Raw genomic sequence first — 27576 nt, forward strand, 5'->3', positions numbered from 1 at the left:
CAAAATGAATATGTTTGGTTTATTTGCCCGATGAGACGGCGAGAATGTGATCGTGTATACGTCATTCCTATGGTTCCCAGCCGTTGGAGCTTGGAGGAGAGGTGTCGTTAACCACATGTCCCGTTATCAGATGTGTTAGTGAAGGAGATCAGCGCGCTCCACTGGTCCGCTAGGCATGTGGTCAGGCCTGCTGTAGTATGCATGCTGCCCGTGTCACCAAAAGAGGTCCACTTGTCGATGTTTTAGCTCGGAAGTACGAGTCGCAGTTTTTGTAGTTTGTCTCCTTGATTGCGCTATGAAGGTACACATATCTTGAAGTTCTGCGTACGGGGGTGTGAGCAAGGGATATCATGCAAATGGATGTTAGCATGTTGTGGCTAGATGCTCTTCCTTGGTGTGTCCTGATAAGACATGGGGAAATGAAATGTTACAAGACTGGAAAACAACAACAACCATACAAAACAACTCTGAAGAGATCGGCGTTCTAGGTTGTTTGAGGGTCCACCCGGGCACCGAGGCCGGTAAAGCGCTAGTCCGCTTCGAGTTCGTATGCGGGGGAGCAGGTCGGTACTTTGGGGTCAGGAGGTCAGGAGGCCATGGACAACTATTCAGGGAGTGTTGTGCAGCGTGTTGCTGAGCATGGGCAGTCAGGGGAGTGGCATGCATAGCTAAACAAGTCGTCTCGTGCCTGGGTTAGAGCGAGCAATGTGACTGTAGATCTGAACGACTCCCATGAATATATTACGTTAGCATCCTGACTTGTTAAGAGTGTTCACTTGTCAGACCCCATGCGTGAAGCCCATTCGACCGTGGATGGACTCGGGAAAGGGAGGCTGTCACGCAGCCTTGTGCCCATGGCATAATGATCTGGATTCGTTGGACCTCCATGTGGTGATGACATTGCTCTACCGGTCGACACCAACACCAAGACCTAGGTACACAGGTATGATGTGCAGAGTAGGTTGCGATGGTGTTGTATCTAGCCCGGTCAAGTACACGGTCGATCAACGCACACGCGATACTCCATGGCGACGATTGGACTCGGGACGATCGTGCGATAGCCAGCGCCAGCCGTATATAGTAGGTGTGTGCATCTGTCGCTTTAACGTTGAAAACTTGTCATGTCGCGTGGTCTATGCCGTCACGTCTGTTGCCAGGAGTTCGGATAAAGACTCGTTCTCGTATATAATGCAAGGGAGCAGTTCGACATCCTCGAACTGCTATCAGGGATGAAGTATGGTACTGACAACTTGGCTCAAATGAGTCGTACAGTAAAGAGGGAGTACACATAAAAACAAGTTGTCGGATGGGATCGCTTGGGTAATTAGACGTGGGATTTGAGGTCAGAAAATTGACTCGTGATCTCGTGTTGTTAGCGCCTACGCGTCAATAACAGACGCGTCGAAATTACTCTTGTGATACAACTGGGATGGGTACTCGGCTACCTCAGTACTCATTTAGAAGTCCTGCGGTTCCGATACAACAAGTGATGCGTGTTCCTTTAGGATGGCCATGGAGGTATATATACACTATGTAAACGAATACTAAACTATATAGATATATATGTACATATGTATATCTTGGCGCATGTTACAGAGCGGACTACGATTCATCCACATGCCCGATCGACTGTCCGACCTTCAGCTTCTGGCCCTTTTCAATGTTCCATCGCCAGCCACCTGGTCGCTCCTCTTCTCCGGTGAAGCCCTCGTCAAATGAAGGCCTCCTTCCCTTCGGCGCCTCGAATACGAGCACGATGGTTGATCCAAGCTGGAACCCTCCCATCTCTTCCCCTCGCGTAAGCGCATGTCCACGGAGGATTGCGCTGGCGCCTTCGTAGGTCGCCTCAGCAAAACCCGAGTATGGCTCTCCATCATTCGCTGCTTGCTCCGCTGCGCGATCTGCAGCAGTGTCGGTCGTCAATGAATTTGTCCGAAGTTCACGATCGAAGTTGACAACAATGGATCCTACGTTTGTGGCACCCACTGGCGTGTACGAGAAGAAACCCCATCTCCACCTTCCAAGGAGTACTACACGTTCGTTTAGTGTGAACAGCCCAGGCAAGGTCCTTTGGAGGTAGGGAGAAACGCTGTAGAGCTCGCCAGCGAAATGGCGACGGCTTTCGACGACCCATGATACGGGTGAGTGAAACCTGTGGTAATCGCCGGGTGCCAGATAGACGACACAATAATACAGTGCCGTTGGGCCCTTCTCTTTCGATGTTGCAGGTGCCCACCAGGGCTGTGAAGTCGGCCCACTGCGAGCCAATTCAGCGGTCACGTCTAACTCAGAGGACAATTGAGACTTGGTTGATTGATCCTTTGGTGTGTCCTTCTTGTCCCCTCTATTTTTTGCTGGCCCAGAGAAGAGGTTTGGTAAGGTATATGAAATACCGTTGACTTGTGCGAACTCTTCATCCTCTCGAATAACTTCTTCATCGCCAAGGCTGTGTCGATCCTGACTGGAAACTGAAGGGCGGGATGCTAGCTCTGATGTTGGTGTAGAAATGCCTGAGCTGCTAGGTCTTCTGGAGCCCAGCAAGGCGTCCAAGCTGTATGTCACCCCTTTGACTTGCTCGACCTCGCCATGCTCAATAGTCCCAAACTGAATAACTTTGCCATCTGCGGGCGATACGATGGAGTTGGGATTCGGATCAATTGGTCTAACGCCTGGTTTGAGCGTTCGGTAGAAGAAGGCAGCGAGATTAGGGTAGACGTGGAGGTCGGGTTCGGCGACTTCGTCAAGACTACAATCATTAGTACTGCCTATATTGAATGACTAATGTCTTACTTGACACCGAAGATGAACGAGTATAATCTGAACCCCGGCACACGGAGGTAGTAGGGGATTGTAAGTTCATTGAACCGACCCCATAATCTTGATAGAGCCTTCAGAGGTAGTGTAGACATAATCTGGACTTGCCTGATCGACCGTTAGAAGATATCGATTCGGGTCTCCTTCAACATGAACGTACCATGGCCCACTTGGCCGAATTCTCTTTCTCTTCTTTGGGCAACCGTGTTTTTCGCTTTCGTCATCTTCACGCTCTTGTGTTCGCACTTCTTCCTCTTCAATTCGTCGTTTTTCCCTAGCCTGCACTCTGTATAATTGCAATAACCCCAGAAAACCAATTCCAAGCCCTACTGGTATAGGCTTCCACTCCACTTTTGTCTGCCCCAGGGCACTTCTTAGCCGAGACCTGAATGAACCCCGGGGGTTTTGTTGTTGCTGGATGCAGCCTCGTGGAGAGGAGGAGAAAGATCGACTTCGTGGTAGGGAGTAGCGATGCCGATACGAAGCTGGCGCCCTCGTGTTGGTCCATGTCGAGCGATGGATACGCATATAATGGCATTTTACAAGCCGCCATTGGCTTCGAGCTGCCATCATTCGCCTCGATCCATATATCGACCCGAGTTTTGAGTGGTCCAACTTCAGTGTCGCAACGGGTGAGGACAATAGGAGATGTATAGCGAAAATGCGATCTGCTGAACTGGTATTGTTCTGTAGGCCCGGCGTTCTGGTGCGGGATGACGTCTCAGGCAGACGAACCTCTCCAGGATGGATTCCGCACGACTTGGCGCTGGGCACGCTAGTGTTGTAGCATTGCGACCTCATCCCATTCATGAGCACCTCGTCAATAGAGTGAACCTCCATCAATACATGAGTAATGGTCGTGCACTGGGTACCCATTGAGCAGGCGCATCTATAACAATAGAATCTTATCTCGAACTTATTCTTCTATAGATATAAACGCCTTGGAGGGTAGCAAGCACAACGCTCTTGAAACGGCAAGAGATAGAGTATGGGAGTATATCAAGTCCACTAACAGGTAGAGGAGACTCAGCTCATTGGACCAGTTCTAATTAATGATCACTTAATACTAAGCTGTGGGCTTATAAATCAATGTAATCCGAATTCGTTGGTGATCGCTTATGTTTACGGAAAAACTGAGACCATGAGGACGTTTTATATCGAAGGCGCATCTGCAAAGAGGAGGTATGGTTTTATGAAGAGACTCAATTCTGATTTTCGCCGTCAAGTAACAAAAGCCCTGGCCAACGCTCATATTTTGAGCAGGATATGATATGTGAGGCACTCTACCCAACGCCATAAACCATCCTACCAGTAGAGCTCATATAAGCAGAGAGAAGAAACGCAGAGATAGTAACCTCACCACCGATGAATCCCGAATCCTGCTGTGAATAACACAAATGGAGAGATTCAGACGTAAAGATCCGCCGACAGTAACGTTAAATCATGTCTATACCCATCCCAAAGAACGAATGAATGCCATGCCAGGTGATTATGGTGGTAAAATGTGAGACTGAAATACGTGAAAGTCGAAAATGTTTGTGCGTGCGACTGACGGCACAATAAGGTTCAGAAGATCACTTAAACCTCAACTTCCCTGTCTTTGATAGCTCCATCATCCTCGAATCCATTGGCGTCAGCGTAGACAGATTCATTGACAGATCCATCATCAGAGCCGTTGACGGACAGCTGGGGCTTGTGTTCATCCATGACATCGATCTCGTCTGTTAACATGTTAGTGAACCTTTAAAGATCAACGAGATCAAGCAAGCTTACCCTCACCATCCTTCTTGACTTCTTTGAGTCCAATCTCCGTCTCGGCCTCAGACTCTTCTTTGACGAATTCAGCGGACTTTTTCTTGGTAGCGCGTGCCTTCTTCGGTGGACTTCCACCTTCAGCCTGCTGCTCAGCCTTCTTTTCGATAGCGGTCTTTCGCTTACGAGGGGTGACCTTGGTCACGGGAGTGACCGGAATGGTGTCAATAGAGCCAGAGCCAGAACCAGAACCAGAGTCTTCAGTCTTGGTGGCAGTAGCCTCTTTGGCAGACTTGGACTGGCGAGCACGCTTTTTTGGTGCGGGAGTTGCTGGAGGGCTGTCAACACTAGGCTCCGGTTCATCGGACCCAGTAGATCCGGCTGCGTTCGGCTTGCTCTTCTTAGTTGTGGCAGCAGCTTTCTTGGGAGTTGCGGCGGCAGCGTTGGGCAAACCGTCGGGCCAAAGTTTCTTCTTGATTGCAGTGAAAGCATTGGAGGCTGAGCGAGGGTTGCTCATACCGCAAAGTCCTGCGAGCTTGACATAATCAACCTGTAATTGTGTTAGATTCGCTATACTCGACCAGAGATGTAGTAGTTTGTGATTCATATACATTGGGCAGAATAGTACGAGTGAACCTATAGAGCCATAGAAGGTTTTGCATAGAGTTGAATTCAAAACTTACGTCAGGAGCGGACTTGAGAGAAACGAAAACATTTGAAAGGATCTCTTGCTCGCGAGCACTGAGCCCAAATTCATTCTTTTCCTGAGACATCCTGATGATGTGCTTGAGTAGATCTTAAGATTGAAGAAAGTTCGATGCGAATAAACTGAAAGGCGAGAAAGATTTCGGATCGAAGATCTTAGAGGTTTAGGTAGATGAAGTTCAAAACAGAGGGAAGTACACAGTACTTATAGGAATATCCCCAGCCATTCATGGCCATAGATGAGGGGTAGTCGTCAAGTGAATGCATTCACCATGAAATGAAGCATGCTGACTGGCTGGTCTCAACATGCTCACTTCAATTGTGTTCATTTTGAGATTCACGAGTTTAGCCATGGCTTTACCGGTGCATACCAGCGGTGAGACATGAAACTAGGAACACGCAAATGCAACAAGGGTGTCTGTGTTTATTGTAGTTCCTGTCCTGAATAGTTTGCGGGTCATCACGTCCTATTGGCAGTGATTCCTGAGTTGTGGTCGGTTCATGACAATGATTCTGAGGAATACAGATCTACAGTTAAACACATGCAGACCGCTGCTCTACTTGCTGTGGTTCCTGTAAAGGCTGCAAGATTGTCTTTCTTTTCATTAGCTTTATTGGCTTACAATACGTCAGCATCCTTGTATGTGGGATAGTCCCTTACAGATGTGATGATAAAACGCGTATATAGACCCTGATTGTGGAAGCCTCCTAAGCGCATCTGATTTTGTTCCATTAGTATGGAACGTTGATGAAAGTAAAAGTGAACGTGCTGGTGTTTGGTCGTCTACCGTCTATTCTACATCGGGTTTAGCTCAACGACAAGTGGACGGGCTGTAGCCCCTTGACTTTAGATAGGTGACTCGTAACGGTCTTTCGACAAACGCCATTCAACGACGCAATGAGCTTCATCACGCCCTCACAATAATGTGATGCTAGCGTTTGTAGCGCCTGCAGTACGAAAATATGGGTCCAAGTGAATGATAAGCTCTCTACCAATCATACGAAAGTCGTTTTCGACATGCAAATGGTGCCCACACCCAATTGCGTCTTCCTTGATAGCGGGGCTCTGAAGTAGATTTTTTTCTGTTGCACACTGCTTTTTACGTCTTGGTGTATTTTTTTCCTTGCAACATTGACATATTTTCCCGAAGGACAGTAGCCGCAATCTCGTAAAATGTCGGTTTGGAAGAAGTTTCTCGATAAGCACCGGCGTCGCGGTGCCAATCCTGACGGTGAGAGTTCCTGCGATCCAGAACCGACATTATAATGACTCCTATGTCCAGAGAAGAGTCCAACTCCAGAAAATCAAACTATGTTTCAGGGATTCGAATGGCACGTGCCCGCTGATGGCCAGCACTATCAGCGTCTTACCAGGATCCTTTCGTCTCTCCAAGACATCGGCTTCTCGAGTGTTTGGCTGCCGCCTGGCTGTAAGGCGGATAATCCCGCAGGCAATGGTTATGATTGCTACGATCTGTGGGACCTAGGTGAATTCGAGCAGAAGCAGCAAACGCGGACTAAATGGGGTCTGAAGGAAGATCTAAAGCAATTGTCAGATAATGCGAAAGAGCTGGGAATTGACCTGTATTGGGATGCCGTCCTGAATCATCGTCAGGGCGGCGATCATACGGAGAAGGTCAAGCTCGTAGAGGTCAATAGTGAGGATCGGATACAAGAGATGTGCAAACCCTACGAGACAGAAGCTTGGCTCAAGTTCGATTTTGAAGGTCGCAATGGAAAGTATAGTAGTTTCCAATTGGGTGCAGAACACTTTATTGCGACCGACTGGGACAATAATAATGGAAAGAAAGGAATCTTCAAGATTGAGAGGGCTGACCGACGATCTACTAAGAGAGAAGTCGCGCAAAAGTTGCAGAGGTATCTCATGTTCAATGAATTGGACTACACTCATCCAGATGTGCAGCAAGATGTTAAGAATTGGGGTGTTTGGATCACACAAGAAGTCGGTCTTCGGGGTTTCCGTCTCGATGCCGTCCAACACTTTTCGGAGAAGTTTACCAACGCGTGGATCGATCACCTGTCGAAGGAGTTTGGCCAAGAGAAACTGTTCTTTGTCGGTGAATACTGGGTGGGTGGGGTCTCGGAGCTCGTCTCATACCTTCACAAGACGAGTAATCGCATGTCGCTGTATGATGCTCCGCTGCTCAACAACTTTTCTCACATCTCGCAAACCCCGACAGCCGACCTGCGTGCTGTATTCTCCAACTCACTCGTCGATGTCGCTCCTGCGAAGGCCGTCACACTTGTCACAAATCACGATACTCAGCTTGGTCAAACAGTGGAAACGCCTGTCACGCCATTCTTCAAACCTCTTGCATATTCTCTCATTCTGCTACGTCAAGGGGGATACCCTTGTGTGTTCTACGGTGACCTGTATGGAACGTGTGGCCCGAAAGCTGAGGGACCTTCATGTGGTCGGAAACTTGCAGATCTCATACTTGCCAGAAAACTATATGCATATGGTGAGCAAGTCGACTATTTCGATCAACCAAGCTGTGTCGGATGGGTGAGGAAAGGGCGCTGGGATAAGAAGTTTGGTTGTGCCGTTATTATGAGTACTAGCGGACCAGGAGTGAAGAAGATGGAGGTTGGAGTGATTCACAAGGAACAAGTGTGGACCGATATACTAGGCTGGAATAATGAAGAGATTGTTATCGATGAAAAAGGCCACGGCATTTTTAGGTGCGCCAAACAAGGAGTGAGCATATATGTTAGGCAGGATGCGGAAGGGAGGGAAAGGTTTCCTGTGAATTTTGATGACAATATATACAGTTTCTAAAGTGCCAATCCGAGAATAGATGCTAAGATGCACGTTCTAAGAGCAGGGTTCTGCAATCAGCATGCATTTTCTATAAGGATATGTTATGAGGCATCAAGGCAACAATTCTTTTATGACGTTGACATCGTGAGGGCTGTTCGCCGAGATCGCCCGAGCCACCAGATCGCTACAAACTCCACTGCAAAACATCAGCTATTATGATCATGTCAAGCAAAAAGTAATTGTATCTTCGCCTGGCCCTTGCGCCGCCTCGAACTGTCCGGTTACTGTCACTTCATAGGATCGCGCACAAGTCTCACAACACCCATGTCTCTGCGTCTTGAAATTGAGCTGGACAAGCTCGACCCCGCGGTTCCATTTCGCGCGTCGCGTAACCACCTTCATCATACGTGGGCGCGCACTTTCTATACGTCTCCAGAGCTGTATATCCAGCCGGAATCTCTCGAAGAAGTCCTGAAAGTTGTTACGCTCGCGCGAAGATGTAGGCGCCGAGTCGTCGTCGTTGGCTGTGCGCATTCGCCGAGCGATCTGACCTGTTCGTCATCATGGATAGTTAACTTGGACAAATACAATAACGTACTACGCGTGGACAAAGATGCGAAGACCATGACTGTACAAGGTGGAATGAGGCTGGCAGATTTCAACAGGAGGGCCGCTGAACACGGGCTCACAATAAGGAATCTTGGGAGTATTGATGAGCAAAGTATTGTGGGCGCTATCGCGACGGCGACCCATGGCAGCTCTTTACAACATGGTCTACTCAGTCAGAATGTCAAGAGCTTGCGGATTGTTTTGGCGAACGGGGGTTCTGTGAAGTGTAGCAAGGACCATAACGAAGAGCTATTCCGTGCGGCGCTGGTCTCTTTGGGTGCGCTGGGCATTATCGTCGAGGTAGAATTCCAACTGCGCCAAACAACGAATATCGAATGGGTGCAGTCGATTGAACCTCTATCTCTCGTCACAGGTACCTGGAATACGGACCTTTGGACACAGGCTGAATTTACACGGGTCTGGTGGTTGCCGTACTTGAAGCGTGCAATCATATGGCGCGCAGACACGACCACGAAACCGCGACGCGCACCTGCTAGCAACTGGTATGGCGGATCTATGGGCTACCATATATATCACAACCTGCTGTGGCTTTCAAATTATTTCCCCCGGCTTCTCCCCGCCATCGAATGGTTTGTCTTCGGCATGCAGTACGGTTTCAGAAATGGTACCACAGCGTCCGCCGTCGAGGAAATGCGCTCTGGCTTGCTGATGAACTGCCTATATTCCCAGTTTGTCAATGAATGGGCTATTCCTCTATCCAAAGGGCTCGAAGCGATAGATCGCTTGTCTGCATGGTTGAATGGCGACGAGGTAACGGCTGCCATCCCTTTCTCATCAGAGGGTCTCTGGGTTCATTCGCCCATCGAAGTTCGCGTTTCCGACACATCTTCAGTCTCTCCGCGTCCGTTCCTTGATCCAAGCTGCTCTTCTGAACCGACTCTCTACCTGAACGCAACGCTATATCGTCCATATCATCAAGATCCGCCCTGCCGCGAACGTTACTACGAAGCCTTCGAATATCTCATGCGCTCTCTTGGTGGCCGTCCTCACTGGGCAAAGAATTTTAACACCGTGACACAGACCGACATCCAACGTATGTACGGTGCGGACCTGAACTCCTACCTTAAAATCCGCCAAGAAGTTGATCCAGAAGGCATGTTTGTGGGTGCATGGCACAGACGCTTACTACTCGGCTCGCAAGAAACCCTGCTCGCAAGAAACGCCCTCAGTCTCGAGGAACGTGAAGTTGCACGCGAAAGTAGAAGAGGCGGAGGTATGAAATGGTATGGTGAAGTGGTAGGCGGAAGTGAAAGCGTCCTCGGGAGTGCGACGAGTGAGGAGAGTTTTGACTTGATGCAGGGTGCCGAGGCAGAGCAGAGTATGCTTATGTCGAAGAGCGCTTTTGTGCTCGAAGAGGTGGATGGTGATGAACAGGATCATGAGAAGGCAGATTAGCGGCGAAGGGGCTTCGAATGTCTCCGGACAAGATGTAGGCAGTCTCGGGCCGCGACGGAACACCTCGATTGACCATAAGAACGTAATGAGAAGCTGGATTCGGGCTACTTACAACCCTCTGGAGTGACCATGGTCTTTTCTCTTGGTCTTCACCCCTCAATACATTGAGGGACGTCGACATCTTACGAGGTAGCCGGCTCAAAGCAGACAAGACCTCTCGCGGCACCGTAGCGGACCTGATCAGCCGAACTGCTCATTAAAAGTGTGCCTGTGACGTAATAATGTAGAGTCGACCCAGATGACTCTCTGGAATAGAATCTAGGGTTGCTAGCCTCTATGATGTAGTGATTGACCTCATTGAATGACTTGTTAATGCAATTGACTAGACGAAGTTGTTCTCTGCAACCATCTGATGGTGTACCAGAATAACTGGCTTAGAGATCATCGGCCCAGGTATTCACTGGCTTTAGGCCAGAGCCATGAAAGCTTAAGGTACAATTCCCTCAAATGTTCACTTCCAGCGACCAAAAATGAATCTATGAATGCAAACCGCCCGGCGATCACCTTCTAAAGCAAGTCCCTGCAAGTGCACAGTCATACCAAATAAACCAAGAAACGGTTCTCTATGCTAAATAAACATGCTTCTTCTCCACCCGTTCCACAACACCAGTGCTTATTTTGTCGGCTCCTCGTTTGAAGTTTGAACGAACTCCTCATGGAGCTCTCTACCAGTTATCTCGGACGCTGAGGCAACAAAAGAAATGTCCCATGCCAGAGTCGAACTGGCGGCCTTCGGATAACCGCACTCTGTGAGTACATCATATGATAGAATATGAGACCGACGTCATAACCAACTAGACCAATGAGACGTCTAGACCTTCTGCGCTGGGGATGAGTATTATATATGAGTGACACGCTGCGGCGTTACGATTCGACAGCTTAGTAGACCACGCATAAGGTGTGGAACCAAATGGAAAAAGAAAAAAAATTCTTCACGAATATGTCCTGGAAATGTTATAAAAACAATGCCGCTTCTCGGAATCGAACCGAGGGTCTTCACATGGCGTAGGGATACGAGTGTGACGCGTTAGCCACTGCGCTAAAGCGGCTAGAGTTATGTTGTGAAATTTTAAATCGTAAATATCTCCCTATAACTTTGTGAGGAAGATCAATGCATTTGTCAGGTCTGCTAATTACCGCTGCGTTCGTTCATGGCCACGAATCGGCCCCAGCCGTTCACGCCTACTCCCGGTACAACCGTCGAACCATGTTGATCTCATCTAACGTCGTCCGGTCCTCGTGCCGTTCTCCATCCTAATCTTCTGCGACATTGCAATTCACTTTTGTCATTGGCCACAAAATGAACGGGTACTGAACTTATGGAAAGTCTTCACATTGCAGCCTAATGGTAAGGCAGTCGGGCAGCATTTGTGCGCCACACGACAGGCAAGCCTTCCTTCACACGACTGCGTGACCGATAGGATGCAGACTCAATTCCAGCCTCACATTTCAGGTCGCTAATGTGCTGAGTGCGTTGGCCATACTGTAAGCATCATCGTGGACAGTTGCCTGATGAAACAGGCTACCAGCGAGGCCTGACTAGCCTTGACTCCCCATGACGATGCGAGCAGCGCCTCATTGGAATAGCAAGCCATTATAATCAACTGCTGCAACGATGCTCGAAGCCACGATCCCCCGGATCATGGCACACTTTGTTCGGCCAATTCAGAATAGGGCTTACCACCGTGCGCGGCAATTGGTGAACTACTGCTCTCAAGATGCCGTGCAGAAGAGATGCTTAGCACCTTCAATTGGTCAAGGCTTTGCATTCGAAAGTCGGTGTATGGGATAGGCGTGTAATTATCGTGCATGCACTGAGGCTGAGCTGGGAGCCTCCGGCTCATGCCAATGCAGCAATGCTCACACCTTTAGCTACTGAACAAACGTGCTCATCAACGACTGGATGGCGTTGCTCGATCTCTAGAATTATTGGAATTGAATCGTCATAACATTTCGAAGTAGATTCTGTCTCTCAATGCTAGCCAGTGTCTCGATTTCCGAGTGCGCTCCTATGCCGTTGATACCTGCTGCGCCTCAGGCCAAACCCGACTTGGCTGTGTGGCGCAGGCAGCAATACAATGACCCAGGACAGAAATCGTACCCCCAATACAGACGTACATACAAGCTGAAGGGCCTGATACTCATTGTACCCGCCTGTCTTAAGAATTGTAGACTCCCCACTGTCTTGCTCACAGCTTACATCCTCTGCCTCGAGCTAGTCCTCTAATCTTCGACTGCTTTTCACTCCTATCCTAAGTGAGGTTATAGTCACGCTTTTACAACCATATCTTCTATGATGCCAATCTCCTTCAGTCGTAAAGATTCTACTTTCGTCTAATTCGCCGGCTCATCGCATAATACTGGTACTCGGCTCTAACGACGATAACTCAATCGCTTCTCAGGCACGAAGACTTCAGACCTCTTAACGATTTTGTCGGTGCTACGTCTTTCCAATCGTCGATTGTGAGGGAAACTTCGACCTCCTGGGAACACGTTTTCCGACGTATTTGTCGTCTAACAATCAGTTCGTCGATATATATTGACTAGTCTTACTTCGTGAGCTTAGTAGTTCGAACAATGGCTATTCCCACCACACGTCTGGAGTTTTCTGATTTCCATCGGAGGCCTAGGAGCAATTCTTTCGGTCAACCTGGTCCTCTTCATATCGACATTCCATCCCAACCTCTAGGTCACACTTATGATACAACATTTCACGGTAGCTGTTCCAGATGCCACCACTGGCATGATGGGATTCCCTTTAAGGTCCTGAATGCCCCCGAAGAGTTCACTGGCCTCCATTGTCATAAGTGTAACCACAAAATGTGCGGTTTGGGGAGGACCTCAACACATGCGAGCCTCGCGTCACAAAATACTATTCCAGACCCACTACGCTACCCAGTCGAGAGTGAAATCCTATCAGGAACGATAGCGGAACAACACGAAGAATCAGAATCCATGCGTCACGGCGGTCTCGCCATATCAATAGCCGATGAATCAGGAGATTCCACATTCGACGATGTGGATCACCTTTCTTGCGGACGGGACAGGAAATCCCAGGCTTCGATACACCCGCCTTCCCCGAGCTTACTGTCTCCGAACGACTTCCATGATCAACCAATCCTGCGTGACTACCCAGGGCCACCTCCAAATGACGTTGAAGAACCATTATTTCCACATTCGCAACCCTCGGAGCTCCCACGCCGTGGATTCTTCAAAGATAAGCTCAAGAAGGGAATCAAGCGTGCAGTAAATAAAGTTGGATACGACATTGTCAGACTTTCCCCAACTTCGCCCCATGAGTTTGAAGCCACCACGAAACCACCCGTGATTGGTCATGAAGGAGCAAGTAAAGTTACAATGACCCATGGGGTGCACTCACAGCCCTCTCCGCCTCCATCCCCAGAAACTCGCATATCCCCACGGCTGTCACCCGTTCCCAGACTGCACACATACAAGCATCCAAAAGGACATATTCCGCCGACCGATGAGCTTATCCATGAATGCCGGCAGGCAATGACCACTAAAGCGAGCGCGCATCGCTCAGTCTCAGCTCACCCTACATCGTACAATATTCCATTAGCAAGCTCAGTTGCAGATGATAATAATGCCATCGAAGACTGCCAATTGCCTTCCAACAACAGTCAATCAGGCAGAAGTGACTCATATAGTCAGCACCAGGATATTGTCTATAATGAAGATAATAGTGAGCACCAAAGCTCGTCCCTTGCCACCGACCGTGATCGTGAATCCGGGATAGGAAACGAAGTTTCGGATGCGAGTCATCGGAGCATGACAACGACTGCTATCAGCTCGCAATCATCTGCTGGACACCCGTCGATATCTGATCTGCCTGATTTTGCATTGGCTTCACCTGGTGGTGTCTCCGGTCGCGATGATCAGCTTTTTGAGCATGTAGGATCGCAAGTTTTGTTAGCCGAACCGTACCCTTCAAACCTGAGAATTTCCACAGATTCCGAAGGCTTGGGAATCCAATTACGCTACGACATGCCCCAGGATGACACGAATGAGGAAGATGGTGGCCTCACGCCAGTGGCCGCCAACGGAGGAGGAAGCCGTAGATCTTCTTTACCGTTCCTCGAACCACCTGTGTCACCCGAAGACATCATAGAGAGACGAGAGCAATTACACAATGGTACCGAGCCCCAATTGCGAGGGAGTATTGATAATGACAGCCTGACTGCCAACTACGGCAGTGAAACACCACACCAGGATGAATGACGAGTCTTTTGCATCCTTATGCACAAGGATGGACACATACACTACTGGCCGATAAAGAGTTAATCCACATGGAATTGCAAGTATGAGTCCGGTTCGGTCCTCATTCGATATAATCCCGACAGCAAAGGTCTCGATCAATGGCCACTTTGAGGCAAATTTAACACGCCTGGTATTTCCTTGATCCTTGTATATCCATCTACATCTCTGTATATGTATAGGAAGCAATAGGTTCCCAGATATCTCACTTGCACATTCATTGCTTGTATGTAACTCACCATTTCATTCTTGCGCAATCAGAACACGCTACCTTTATCCACAAACAACAATGGTGTAAATATAGATTCCTACTACTCTATGGAAATGAGCTGAGGCAGATAATATGATTCTCTGTTCTAGATTACAGAATCTTTGACTGCAGCCAAGTGTCTCTGATGTGTATGTGAGCCTGTTCATAAATGGTAGTCCTTTTTGGGGCCTACCCCTGAACCTTAGATCCCTGAAAGCAAGCGCCTGGCCGAAAGCTAAAAAATATAACACTTAGGTGTATTCTGTTTATTGTGAGTACCAATATGGAAGAGCCGTTCAATGTATACGTGACCGATGACCAATTGAAGCACGTTAGTCAAGCATACATGAGTGGAAGTACCGAGGAGGGAGTACAGCCATCGCATTAGTAGTGCGAATACGATAAGACAATAACAGAGTTTGTACGAGGAAAGATCAGGCCCTAGACTTGAGCCTCCACAGACTCATAGCAATGTCTGTTCCGGTCTCTAGGGAGCAGATGCCCATTAGCGGTATGCTTTTGTTTACTTTATCGACATACTGCGCGCCTTGACTCGTACAGGTAAATATTATACATATATTTCTGTCTTTCTTTCTTTCTTTCTTTTTTACTCCTAGGATATGTAATCTTGCAATTAACTTTGTTCTCCGTCGATCTGGCGAACGTTGGTTAAAACTGCTAATCGAAAGGAGCCAATCAATGCCACTAATCTGCGTCCCGTCACCTTAAGGTGGTAGCCATATACAGTTCATCGTCGAAAGCAGGGCGATCGGACAGCATGGCCCGTGTCTAGAAAAAGCGGAGCCTTGACGGATCACTATAATTGGCTTACGAGCCATATTCGCTCCCAAAACGGGAATTTTTGACCATCGTTGAAAACAGGGCCATTGGGCAGTTGGGCAACATGGTCCGTGACTGGAAAACAGTGGGTCTTTGGTGATCTACTTTCACCAGCCACTACTGTACTAGCTTCAAGGGCAACCATGGTTAGGCAAGTAGATCTGTGATGAATTTATGTCCTGACACCTATTGGCTCCTCTACTTTCACACTGATAACGAAGTAAGCACTCCCGCTCGCTCTGATTCGATGCCTCATATTCGATCTATGAATGGGTGGATTAATGATTAGTTGGGTAGATTGCTTAAGCAATTCGACGACTTAGTAGCAAACATCATCATGAATGTATTACGATCGTGGCATTACAGACTCGCCCTATTCGTTTTTCACGTCCAAATCAATTTCTTCAGATTATAACCCAAGCTTTCGACCCAACCGGTCGCTTTCTTCGCCTCTGCCTCACTAATGATATCCTTCTCCTCGATTTTGAGCCCCCTTGTGCATTCCGTAAATTTATTCGCGACCCGCGCGATCTCCTCTGTAATATGCTTACACGTCTCGATTTCGTTTAGTGGCGTATGTGCATCATCATCGCCCTTCGAGGATTGTATCGTTGACGCGGGGGGAAGTGCTTTGAATGCTAGGAATCGAGTTTCTTGGGTAGGTAAAGGTGTCGAAGAGGTGTTCGACGGTTCAAATTCGTGTGAACTGTCCAAGCTGCGGGTATTGCGTCGGACAAGGTCTTTCCCACTACCGGTGCGGAACTGCAAGACCAAACCGACGTTTTTGCTTGTGTCAAGATGTCGTGGTGCGAGTGTTGATGTTATATATGTGCCACGTGAAAGCGAAATCATGTCTCCAAGGTCAACACGTTCGAACATCTTGACTTTCTCTGTTTGCCAATCAAGTCTGCACATGTAGGCAGCTTTCTCAGTGAGTAGCAGAACACATTCTTCGAACGGTAGTGTACGCAAGGTATTGCTTTCGGCTGGACAGCTTAATGTCCAACCGTGGATGAGATCCTCCGCACCTGGATCTTCTATCACGATCTCTGCCGCGCGGTGGATGGCACTTTGGCGGACTTTTCGCATATCTAGTGCGTAGTCAGTTGTCTTCATATCAGCCTCGAACTCGGCGAATATTGATTCGGGGGCACGGCCCAATAGGTAGTCGATGAGCGCTTGCGCAAAGTAATCATTAACAATGTTATTGTAGTATCTCGTTAGAGTAAGACCAAAGTCGGTGAGTGCGCCAGAGATCTGTCTCTTTCTTGTACGGGTGTAATCTCCTTTTAGAGCTGCCGTGCCCGAATATTGTTTCGAGACTGCATCACCATTATCTGCCCAAAGTGTATTGAACCAAGAAGTTCGAGGGTCAGTCTGCAGATCGATCTTGATATTAAGATAGGAGAGCTGGGTCTCCAGTGCTGCACGACCTGTAGCAGACTGAACAACATTTGTGCGGTCAAGACAGTCCATACAATTCGTTCTAAGGATGCCTGATTGAATTGAAGTCAAGGTGTCTCCTTCTTGAACAGTGAACCCGGTAGAATGAAGAAACGGGCCTAGGGTGTCCATAAGAATCGATACGTTCTCGAAGCGCATGCCGCGACACACGTTGTGGAAATCAAACCACTCGAATCCAAGCTCGCTTCCTTTACCATCTATACCGCCAGACTTATTAAGTGCCTCCGCATGCTGTTCGTATAATTTTCCAACTTTGGCTTCTGTCCCATGCTTATCGACCAGCGAGTCAGCATAGACCGTCCCATAACGCGAAGCGAGATTCGCAAAATGTAACCTGAAGGCGCTGGCGTTCATTTCCTCAGAACCCTGCAGGGTTACTGCGGGTTTGAGCGAGTATGGACTCTGAGAAAAAATCAATGGGATAGATCCACGGCACTGCGTAAAAGAGTAGATCGCGTTGTTTGTGGTATCCCATGTTGGGGAGGACAGTAACTGCTCTGTCTCCACACTGTTCGCAACATTACCCTCTCCGTCAACGCCTCTTCGTAGGTATCGAAGGCCTGCGCGTAGAGTTGATCGTCTTGAGATGAGTGTTAACAGGAAGTCCTTCGTCTCAGATTCGGTTGCTGACGCAGCTTGTTTTTTAGCAACCTCGTCATGTTTGCTCAGTATGGCCTGTAAGGACGTTGCAGCGTCGACTACAGTGTCCAAATGTGAGTCCATTGAGGTGTTGACTGTAAATGCTCGCTGGCCCACGAATCCTTGTATAATAGGCAAGACAAAACTTAGCTGCCCAGCGTCTATAAAAGGGCTAGCCATATGGTGGTTCCACAAGTACTGGTATATACTGTGATTAGCAAAGTTTCTAGAGTTGATCGTATGTAACATACCAAAGGATCGAATTGCTTGAAAAGAGGCTGACTGCTAGGTGTCAAACTTTGGATTGCTAGTCTCCGTGAGAGATCGATATCGTACGAGAAATAGAAACTCTTGGATCCAAAATAAATCTTCGTCGTTCGTAGTATTTTTGGAAGGAGTGTGATAGATGATGCATTCTCAGCATCACCCAGAGCTTTTGGTATTTCTTCCACAGGTACGTCGGACATACACACCGCAGGCCTGACTTCATCGGAGTTCAATTTTCGACCCCCGTCTAACGTCTGCTTGTTTCCTTCTCCATAATTCGTCGGCTTAGAGCTATCTAGATTATCATCATCCATAGTTTGCTCCAAATCTTGCTGCCTTCTCTGCGCTAGGCTATCATCGCTGCTGATTCCCTGTCTTTTTCTCTGTTGGGTACTCCAACCCTTACGACTAAACCACTGGTCCGCGAATCTTCCATACAAGCCTCGACGTGCGATAACGTCTTGCCCTATGCTGGTGCGTCGTTGCCTCTCTTGCACTGTGGCTGCATCCTTTTCCAAGCTCGTACGTGGTGTTGAAGGTACACTCTCGGGAAGAGACTCGTCATCGGTCACAGTTGCTGTGTCGCTCTCTTCTGCGGACGAATCATCATCTTCGGGCCCTAGGGCTGTTTCTGTCGAGGTCTGTCGTCTCAAGTGGTCTTTTGCTGAGGTGATTGCCTTCTCGGCCTCGGCCTGGGAGACTAGGGGTATGAGCGATACGTCTGAAATGACATAAATCGGCTTTCGTCGTATATGAGCAACTTGTTCGCGACTTGCGATGGACACCAGAAAACTTGTAGACGCGACTTTGAAGAGGCCTAGTGCGGGGGCAAAGTGATCAGTAGACATACGACGAGTAGCAAACATGAGTATTCACCAACAATGCCCCAAGACTCTAGTACATTCTCTGCGGTCGGCTCTTCTCTGCGATCGTTCAACAGTGGGCCAACGTTACCCTTCCAATCGATCTTTATCGCTTGGTGAGTCGTTGGTGGATGGTTTTTTGGAGGTGCTGGCTGCAAGATAAGACCATCGACGGCAGCAAATATTAGCAGTTTTCGAACTATGCTAGGCATTTTGAAGGGAGTAGTTTGTCCAGCTCTGAAACCGCGATAGCTATCGTGTTGCGCTCTCCCAGGTGTTATAGGGAGCTGGAAGAGAGTCTATCTATAGAAATGGAGACCTGGTCTCATGTTAGAAGATCCAGCTGAATCATAATTTCGAAGTCTGCGATGAAGGGAGCTGTACCGAGTTGGTAGTCTCAGGTGCAGTGGTCGCATGATGACGTCGGTCTTGGCAGGGAAAGTACTTTGCAAGTCGAGCAGGGGGATGCTTGCGGCCTTGCTCGTGCGAGATCGACCGCATATCTGTATAACATTGAATTGTTACATATACACATGTAGTAAGCATTGGGCCGTCTTCAGACTATGTTTCGACATCACGAGTGCTTGAATAACGTTGTCGTGTGGAGTACCCATGTAATATCCTGAACGCCAGAGAACTCGGAACACTTCGTACTGTTACACTGGAAGTGTCATTGGCCTTTGGGAGGCTTTACCAGATTCATATGCCACTTCATCCTCTCGATAGCTTCGCGCATGGCCTCGTCACGATCAGGCTGAAAAGATATGGCATCCTTCATTCCACCAACAGCCTTCTTGAGCTCTTCAGGAGCGTTATCCACACCCAGCCTTGCTATCATCGTCTCTGCCTCATGCAATCTGATTCTAGCATCCATAATCTGGCCCCAATAGTGATCCATCGCACCCATATATCCTGTGTGCGATAACGGCACCGGTAGCTTGTCTTTGTTCCACTCAATGATACCGAAAGAATCTGACATAGCCTTCCATCGAGCACCCTCAAGCTCTGGCGGGAATACTATACACAGCGACCCGAGATCGCCGTGAAAGACAAGATCGTCGCCAATCTTGTTGTTGTACCACTCGATATTCTGGTAAAAAACCGAGTCTCGAAAGCCAGTATCATTGAGCGCTGTTGCCATGGCTTGGGCGTCAATGTTCGCTAGTAGATCCATGTTCGTATCTGTGAATGGAGTTGCCATAGCCTTGACCAGGAATCTGATTGACCAAGGAGAGACCTTTATGAAGAATGAAGTGGTGTTCAGGGCGCCTTGTGTATGTGTCGCGAGGAAAGATGTTTGCGCAAATTGCTCGTGGGGAGGAGGAAGAAATATATCCAAAGGAATTGCAGGATTAATTATAATTATGGCTGGGTCGACCCACCTGTCCAAAGCACTATTAGCATGACAGCGCAGCTGAGGATCGTCACATACCAGATCCAGTCAAGTCGTCCCTCAAGGTCTTTTTGGAGCTCATTTGCTATAATTGTTTGCAGATGCAAGAGCTTATTCCAATACCCTTCGGTGATCTGATGGCGCAAAACGAACATGTCGTAGCCGTGTAACTCATTATGGGGCGTATGGCTCTCGATAGCGCGTTCGTACATCTCGTTGTATGGCCCATAAAGCATCGAGGCCTTGCCAATCTTCAACTTTGCCCCAGGGCGATCTCTTGGGAACAGCTCTGGCAGAGGCGCATGGTGGTGAAGACTTTTGCTCAGAATGAATATGAAGGATACGAGTATCGTTATGGAGAGAATAATGCGCGTCTTAAGAGGAGTTAGCAGTGCGCTAGATCTGATTCTTGCATCTATCGCGTACAGGCTTGATGCGTACTACTATAATATCAGCACTGTCAAACCCCGGACCTGTGGTAGAACGTACTCCTGTTGTTCGACACTAACATCTTCACTTAGGTAGTTCGGCCCGATTCTTCAAGAACTTGACTTGCCAAATGCATAGCTACCACCAGGTGAAATCCAAGGATTGAACGCGGAGGTGTTCAGCGAGCGAGGCTGATAGCTTCTCGCATTGCGCAGGTCGGAGGACGTCTGAATAGATGCGATTCTATGCTGCGCTGGCCAGAGGAGGTAATTAGCCCGCGTATGGAGGCGTCTAAGGACTCCCGTCTAAACTCTGTTGAGCCCGGTGTGCAAGATGCCGACATAAGGAAGCTTGCCGAGTCTCCGGTCCCAGCCCAGCTACGAGTAATTACGGGCAGCAGAAGTCCGAGTCCGAGTCTGAGTCCCTCACATGAATGGGCTGTCAACAACCATAACCCGATCAATGGACACGAATATTAGACCTGGTTGTCATAGATGTTGGCCACCGTGACCCGCTGAACGATCAACATAACGATCGCGTCTTCCTTCTTTGTCTTGCGGTAATTTCGTCTTCGCAAGTATCCACGCCGGCGATCATCCATGATCCATTGTCGCCATTCAACACGGGGCCCTGCTGGACTTTCTGCTTGATTTACTGCACCGCGTTACTATTCTGGAAGACTTGGTCGTTCTCAACTTGTTGTTGGAAGACAATATTTTTACATCAACATTGTCCTTACTAGTAGTCTTGTTCTTGTTTTGGCCTTGGCGCCGAATGTCTTTCCGCCAGAGACGACAGGGCCTCGATGGCGGAAAGACATCCGGATTCGGCGCTGAAAGTGCCAGCACAGCTACCGACTAGCAGTTGACTGTAATCGGTAGGATACACTTATATCATACTGCATGATATACATTTTGTACAATCTCATACAGATACACTGAGGCTCGTTAACACGGCTTAGGAAAGTCTTGAGAGTAGCATATTTGCGGAAGAGGTGGGATTGCGTTATGTACCGTAAATCGTACTAATCCATGGATCAATGCTCAAGGGGGTACCGAGTCACACACGCGAGATAGAACGAACACGACTGTGAGAGCAACAGAACGAACAAGACTGTGAAAGCAACAAGATTAAGAAAGACGAACAACGTAATACAACGTACGTAAAATTCGAGCTACAAGAGAAAGACAGAGAAAGTTTGCATTACTAGGATACTCGTGCCATTTCCAGTCGGTACCTTCTCTACTATCATGTCAACACTAAGAGCACCATCTCGGCCCGCGCACCAAGTCGTGCATCATCATGCCATTCTACCAGCTCATTTTGCCTCTACACGTCAAGCAATCTCGAAGACAGTTTTGGCTAAAAAACTCGGAAGCTCTCGAGGTCATGTATCGCATTTTCGCTCTCCTGAGTTGTCATCGCATCAATACGAACCTGGACACCAACCCTACGAGCACCTACACGTGCACCTACCTTGAGCAATGAAATAGTCACGATGTTGCTTGGTCTCGCTGCGTATTACAATCTGTTCTCTGAAGTGCTGCAATGTTGGACATTGTTGGTTGATGAGTTTCACTGTTTCACAGGTCCCGGTGCAGGGGTTAACAGCTTTTAAGATAGCCACTGATAAGGGTACTGGACGTGGAAACGATGTTAGGTATGACGATATGTATTCCGTGGGTTTGTGTCAAAGCTTGTGCGGTGTCGTCGTTCTAATACATTGGAGCTGTGTAAGACTGACCCCGGCAAAACTTATGTTAGATTCGAACGTCCAGCACATGTAGATCTAGTTGCAAGTAACTACAGCATCACGACTCCCCAGTAATCTTAATAGAACATTCTCGATTTGTTGACCCATGCCTGTAGAAAGCAGCGCCTGTTACGCGCCTGGAGCCGCCATTGGAATGGAAGACTCATCTTGAAAACATTGATAGTTGTCGCGGACTTGTTGTACGGAATACAAACAAATATAGACATCTTGAGACAGACTTCCGAAGGTCTTGGCAGAGAGTTGAACATCCACCTGTGGAATCCAATACACAGTCGCCATACTTGGCGGTGGCTTGACAGCATAGGTAGGCGCCAGCTGAAGCTCAACCTCTTTTCCTTCCACAACGAACCACGCAACGCAGAAGCCGCCAATTTCTATGTTATCATGAGCAACGCTAGGGAAGATTCCCATCAATACAGGACATAAGCTGCACCCCTTCTTGCACCATCATGGCCAGCCAAGACTCGGTCTATCGTCCACTACCAAAAGGTGTAGATGCAATTCGCATTCTCACTGTCAAACCAGAACAATTCCCGGCTCCATTGAACTGTGAACTGAGAGTCGCAGCCTTCAGCGAGCGCCCGAAATATGCTGCTCTTTCCTATACTTGGGGTGATTCTCACAGTGAGAGCTTCAGTGCGTTTAGAAAACTTAAAGTCTCAATACAAGGACGCCATTGGAACTTGGCTCATAGAGTCGAATATGTGGAACTGGGTACGATAACTATCAATGGAATGGATGTTCCCGTTCAAAATAACGTGAATATTGCGTTGCGCCATCTTCGGTCTGCGACCCAGCCTTTATCGCTCTGGGTCGATGCAGTTTGTATCAATCAGGGCGATGTTGCGGAGGTAAACGCGCAGGTTGCTATGATGTCTTTCATATACACGCGAGCCGTGAAAGTAGCTGCTTGGATAGGGTTTCCAACGTCGGACTGGCAAATCTCAGCCAGAGAATGGTCCAGCGGACAGACACGTGCGTTCTCGGACGTAATTGCTGGAAATGCGAAACGATTTATGTGGTCTGCGGAACCGGATCATAATGAGCTCACACGCATCGCCGAAAGTGCATACTGGACCAGGCTATGGATCGTACAGGAGATGTGTCTGGCTGCGGACGTGGTATTCGTGTACGGAGCAAAGATTTGGAGCTTTGAACATATCAAAGCTTGGGCATCGATGAGATCAGCACAGGTGCTGAAAGAGCATTCCAAGTCGATCATAAAGGTTGATCAAGTAAATGTCTTTGCAACGATGCTAGATTGTATCACAGCTCGAAATCAACGTTTCAGTGAAGACATGCAATTGGAGCAACTGGTAGAGCGATTCTCTAAATGTTCATGCTCGGAACCACGGGATAGAGTATATGGCCTCATGGGCCTTGCCAATGATACAAAGTCGTCTGCACAGCCCCATACTACGCGCAAGACACCAAGCGAAAGCACCCCCGATCCGGATGGGTGGGATGATCCTGGCGATATGACAATTCAGATCGACTATACGCGATCTTTCTTCGATATCTGGAAAGATGTTATACATCACAGATTGGCACAAGGCCCCGGGGGAAGTCGTTATTACTCGAACCCAAAGGCAGAACGTCATATGAGTCTTGTCAGATTCGCTGGTGTGGTGCAAGCAGCTCTGAATGGAAAAGTTGAAGAGGAACTCAGAACAGGGGGTACTTCAATATCCCAAGACCTTGTAAGTAATCTTCATGCTGGAGACTGGTCCTATAGCTCATGATTCTGAAAGATTCATGCCCCATTAAATATCCGAGTCCTTGGATTTGTATGCAGCACAATTGCTCATATAGACACTTCGCATTCCTCTCTTTTTGGCTCTTTTAGTGCGCAACAGGCCTGGCATGGAAGCTGGACACGACTTCAGCGTGAGATGCACAGATGGGATCTCGTCACTCTCCGAGAGAAGGATCGAGGATATATGTCGAAGATATGTGAATACACTGACGACGATCTTGGAAGAATAAGGGATATTTCCAGTCCTCGAGTACTAGCTTGGCCATGGAAAGAGGAAAATCCAATCGATTGTGGGAATGACACGAGAAGTAGTCCCGCACAAGGACTCGATGAGGAGCCGAGAATCTGTTTGGGCACCAATAATTTCATCGGTCTAGCACCCCGATCAGCGAAAGTTGGCGATGTCATTGTCCGGTTCATCAATTGTAATGCGGCACTCGTGATGAGGCGTCTTTCAGCTAGAAAAAGGAAAAAGTCAGAGAGCTTACCATCAACCATTGGCAAGTCGTATACTCTGATCGGACGAGCAGATGTAGCAAGTAAGGTCAATGCAGAATTGTCTGCTGCCCCTGAAAGTCCTGCTCAGATGATGGGTAAGAGCACTGATCTACTGTACGTAGACCTCAACTTCCACTTACTGCAACTTATAACGGCCGGTATTTCGACCAAAGCCGAATTCAAGCCTCGAGAAGCTTGAAGATTGGTTCTCTGGTGTTTGATAACATGACCAAGAATGAGGAAAAGTTGGAAGATAGATGCAAAGTTACAATTCGCTCTTCGGAAGTTTCCAACACATAGTTCACTGATCGATTTCGAAACCAGTCCATTAGACTCGTTCATCTCAAGCGTCACTGCTAGGCTTATTACGGGCGTAACGTATTCCATAATGGCTGGTACGTGCCGTAGCCTTGCACATAATACGAGCTCAAAGAGCATGTCAAGACTAGGGTCATGATGGCAGCCCAGAAGTTCCATCACTGCACAAAGACTTTGCCCCTTGAATGAGCTTTGCTGTATTCTCGGCTCCTACGAAAAGCCTTCAGAAGTCTTCATTTCCTTTCTCTCTGCCTAAACCTATTCTTTTGCGTCTGTCTCTCGTGTTTCATCGCTATCCGACGCAACTGCCACATCCAACGTAGTCTTTGGTCCTGTGAACCATTTCCTTGCGCTCAAAAAATAGTATGCAAGGCTTCCACCCCATACCGCCGAATTCACCACCACTGCATAATTCATGCTCGCTGGTTCCGGATTTGGGCTTCCCACCGGGAACATGCTCAGACAAATTCCAAAAATCAGAAACACGATCGCAGTCCATCCAATCGCGTTACTGAACCTACCAGTATGGAAAAAGCCTGGCCTAAACTTCTGCTGTCCCCAAACAAGCCTGCAGAATATCGGCAGGCCCCAGGCAAGATTATTCCCGGAGACGCAAAGACTGAATAGCGCCGACGCAGCAACTGGTGCAATCAAGCAGATCAGGCCAAGAACCAGCCCTGCAATCGCACATCCCCAGACCGTCCTTAGTGGAATGTATCCCAATCGCGTCGAGATCGGCCTGAAGAACGAACTGAATGGTAATGCACCATCTCTCGAAAATGCCCAACTCTGTCTTGATGCAGCGACGAGAATACTCAACCCCATTAGAAACTGCACAATCATTAGGAAGCTCATCATTCCCATTGCCCCCCTCTTCCCAAGCGCATCGTAGTAGATCTGCGCCATTGGCTGCCCATAGCTCGTTCCAACAACCGAGACAAGGTCCTGGCTCATGCATGTCGCAATCACAATGCACAAGATCCAACCAAACAGCCAACAGCATCCAATTGACATGAGAATCCCGTATGGCACGGCTTTGGGTGCATTTGATGCTTCCTCACTGATATGCACACAGCTGTCAAACGCGCCAATCGTCCAAATCGGACTCATCCAACTCAACATAAATGCCCATCCACTTGGCCAACTTGTCAGATTATCAGTATGCGTGAAAACCCACTTTGCGGCATTCCTCTCACTCCATCTCCCGACCGGCAGCACAACAATTGTGGCCAATATCAAGGCGAAGTTTACAACCACAAATACGGTCTGCAGTTTACCCATGACTTTGGAAAGCGTGGACGCAAGGATAGCGTGACAGAGTATGCAGACCGTAAAAACCGCATAAACAGTGGAGTTAGACGGCACCCACTCACCGTCGCGCGCAATGACGATGACGGACAGGAACATGAGAGCAAAGCCGTACTCAACGGAACATAGGCCGCCAATCAGACCAAGAGTATTGCTGTAGCCGACGAGAAAGGAAAGGGGGTTGCGGGTCTTGGGGGATGCGAAGTAGTGAGTCCACCTGATGTACGATTAGATGTGTATCTTGAAGAAGGGTTTCAGGAGAAAATAGAAGGAGCGCACCAGTAAAGACCACCTGCGGTTGGCATAGCAGAGCCGAGATCTGCCATTGCGAGGCCGACAACGAAGATGAACATACTTGAGAGAAACCAGCCCTGGGAGGATGTAAGCAGTCGAAATATCTGGCGTCTGGATCGTGAACGACACACCCAGACGAGTCCTACAGGCCCGGCTGAAATTGAGTAGGACAAGGTGCTTGCGATGGACGGCACAAGACCCATAATGGAGAACGCAATACCTATGGATTCTTCAGCGGATCTGACAAGAAGTGTCGGACTCTTCAATCACATACCGAAGACCTCTATCATTTTGAAGTTGCGTCGAAGCTCTTGCTTGTACCCCATACCAGCTTTTCAGCGTCAGAAGTGTCCATTACTACTAGTCGTAATCTTACCAAGCACAACAGTATCGCCGTCACTGATCAGACCTTTGTTCACAGGCATTGAGACCACGGAGGCTTTCTGGCCCTCGATATCTCGATACACCTTCTCAGTCATGACTCAAAGTACAACAGACTAATGGAGAGATTGCGTCACTTGGATGGAGTAAGGCTCGGCGATGAGATGCGGAAGCTAATTAGTAGAGCAAGCTAAGTAGTACATATCTAGTCGTGAGGTTTCAAAGCATGTCACGGACGAGTGAAAAAAGACGCAATGCTCAGACCGCATCTTGTCTTCCCGTAATGGCGGGAAAGAATTCACTCAACCTCGATGAGTATTGGATTACCGACTAATTGATAAACATTCGCGTCTTCACGCTTGTCAGATGGGAGAAAGCCATGGTCTACTTGGATGCTGTGAAAAGGGTATACATCAAACGAGCTGGGCTTCGTGTACTAGCTTAACAGCAACAGCGAAAACGTCAACTGTGTTGGCTTCGGCGGCGGGTCGACGAGGAATGAAAGTCCACATGCTAGCTACCCGAGTCACCTGCAAATCGTAGTCGTCATCGTGGAGCTTTCATCTGTTGATTGCCCGCTTCTCCATAAGGCTAAGACCCGACCCACCTTTCACCCAGTTCTGGTAGTCCTGACCAGGGCTTCACGTTGCACCTCAAAGACATCAGATCAATTCCAGAACTGGTGATCA

At 48.3% G+C, this 27576-nt stretch overlaps 9 protein-coding genes and 2 non-coding genes across 11 annotated transcripts; 4 read left to right on the forward strand and 7 right to left on the reverse strand.

The window, feature by feature from the left end:
• Positions 1-1503: 1503 nt before the first annotated feature.
• EJ05DRAFT_466044 (phosphatidylserine decarboxylase) lies at positions 1504-3560 on the reverse strand. The gene is made up of 3 exons (XM_033742796.1): positions 2975-3560; positions 2791-2922; positions 1504-2746 (listed from the first exon to the last, which is right to left on the reverse strand). The coding sequence occupies exons 1-3, from the start codon at positions 3385-3387 to the stop codon at positions 1603-1605; spliced, it is 1689 nt and encodes a 562-aa protein (XP_033599273.1). The 5' UTR covers positions 3388-3560; the 3' UTR covers positions 1504-1602.
• A 691-nt stretch (positions 3561-4251) lies between these two features.
• Positions 4252-5614, reverse strand: EJ05DRAFT_44949 (uncharacterized protein). The gene is made up of 3 exons (XM_033742335.1): positions 5250-5614; positions 4588-5116; positions 4252-4535 (listed from the first exon to the last, which is right to left on the reverse strand). Exons 1-3 carry the CDS (start codon positions 5337-5339, stop codon positions 4393-4395), a joined length of 762 nt encoding a protein of 253 aa, XP_033599274.1. The 5' UTR covers positions 5340-5614; the 3' UTR covers positions 4252-4392.
• Positions 5615-6145: 531 nt separating this feature from the next.
• Positions 6146-8104, forward strand: EJ05DRAFT_453730 (thermostable alpha-amylase). The gene is made up of 2 exons (XM_033742437.1): positions 6146-6503; positions 6555-8104. The coding sequence occupies exons 1-2, from the start codon at positions 6446-6448 to the stop codon at positions 8069-8071; spliced, it is 1575 nt and encodes a 524-aa protein (XP_033599275.1). The 5' UTR covers positions 6146-6445; the 3' UTR covers positions 8072-8104.
• Positions 8105-8206: 102 nt separating this feature from the next.
• On the forward strand, positions 8207-10284 carry EJ05DRAFT_44973 (D-arabinono-1,4-lactone oxidase). The gene has a single exon (XM_033742344.1). The coding sequence runs from the start codon at positions 8378-8380 to the stop codon at positions 10076-10078; it is 1701 nt and encodes a 566-aa protein (XP_033599276.1). The 5' UTR covers positions 8207-8377; the 3' UTR covers positions 10079-10284.
• A 556-nt stretch (positions 10285-10840) lies between these two features.
• EJ05DRAFT_t53 lies at positions 10841-10947 on the reverse strand. The gene has a single exon. It is a non-coding gene; the product is annotated as a tRNA-Met (tRNA).
• Positions 10948-11104: 157 nt separating this feature from the next.
• Positions 11105-11187, reverse strand: EJ05DRAFT_t52. The gene has a single exon. It is a non-coding gene; the product is annotated as a tRNA-Thr (tRNA).
• Positions 11188-12540: 1353 nt separating this feature from the next.
• Positions 12541-14532, forward strand: EJ05DRAFT_44988 (uncharacterized protein). The gene has a single exon (XM_033742350.1). It carries the CDS (start codon positions 12716-12718, stop codon positions 14375-14377), a length of 1662 nt encoding a protein of 553 aa, XP_033599277.1. The 5' UTR covers positions 12541-12715; the 3' UTR covers positions 14378-14532.
• Positions 14533-15762: 1230 nt separating this feature from the next.
• On the reverse strand, positions 15763-19115 carry EJ05DRAFT_466054 (uncharacterized protein). The gene is made up of 3 exons (XM_033742797.1): positions 18750-19115; positions 17858-18690; positions 15763-17804 (listed from the first exon to the last, which is right to left on the reverse strand). The coding sequence occupies exons 1-3, from the start codon at positions 18946-18948 to the stop codon at positions 15888-15890; spliced, it is 2949 nt and encodes a 982-aa protein (XP_033599278.1). The 5' UTR covers positions 18949-19115; the 3' UTR covers positions 15763-15887.
• Positions 19116-19365: 250 nt separating this feature from the next.
• Positions 19366-20641, reverse strand: EJ05DRAFT_45020 (uncharacterized protein). The gene is made up of 3 exons (XM_033742364.1): positions 20619-20641; positions 20169-20503; positions 19366-20118 (listed from the first exon to the last, which is right to left on the reverse strand). Exons 2-3 carry the CDS (start codon positions 20363-20365, stop codon positions 19407-19409), a joined length of 909 nt encoding a protein of 302 aa, XP_033599279.1. The 5' UTR covers positions 20366-20503; positions 20619-20641; the 3' UTR covers positions 19366-19406.
• A 2140-nt stretch (positions 20642-22781) lies between these two features.
• On the forward strand, positions 22782-24785 carry EJ05DRAFT_501381 (HET-domain-containing protein; the record flags this gene model as incomplete). Its single annotated transcript, XM_033747111.1, has 2 exons — positions 22782-24032; positions 24084-24785. 2 exons carry the CDS (start codon positions 22782-22784, stop codon positions 24783-24785), a joined length of 1953 nt encoding a protein of 650 aa, XP_033599280.1.
• A 317-nt stretch (positions 24786-25102) lies between these two features.
• Positions 25103-27042, reverse strand: EJ05DRAFT_45058 (putative GABA-specific permease). The gene is made up of 3 exons (XM_033742374.1): positions 26781-27042; positions 26492-26726; positions 25103-26429 (listed from the first exon to the last, which is right to left on the reverse strand). Exons 1-3 carry the CDS (start codon positions 26830-26832, stop codon positions 25163-25165), a joined length of 1554 nt encoding a protein of 517 aa, XP_033599281.1. The 5' UTR covers positions 26833-27042; the 3' UTR covers positions 25103-25162.
• Between the last annotated feature and the right edge of the window lie 534 nt (positions 27043-27576).

Source organism: Pseudovirgaria hyperparasitica, assembly GCF_010093815.1.
Source record: "Pseudovirgaria hyperparasitica strain CBS 121739 unplaced genomic scaffold EJ05scaffold_10, whole genome shotgun sequence".
NCBI lineage: Eukaryota > Fungi > Ascomycota > Dothideomycetes > Acrospermales > Acrospermaceae > Pseudovirgaria > Pseudovirgaria hyperparasitica.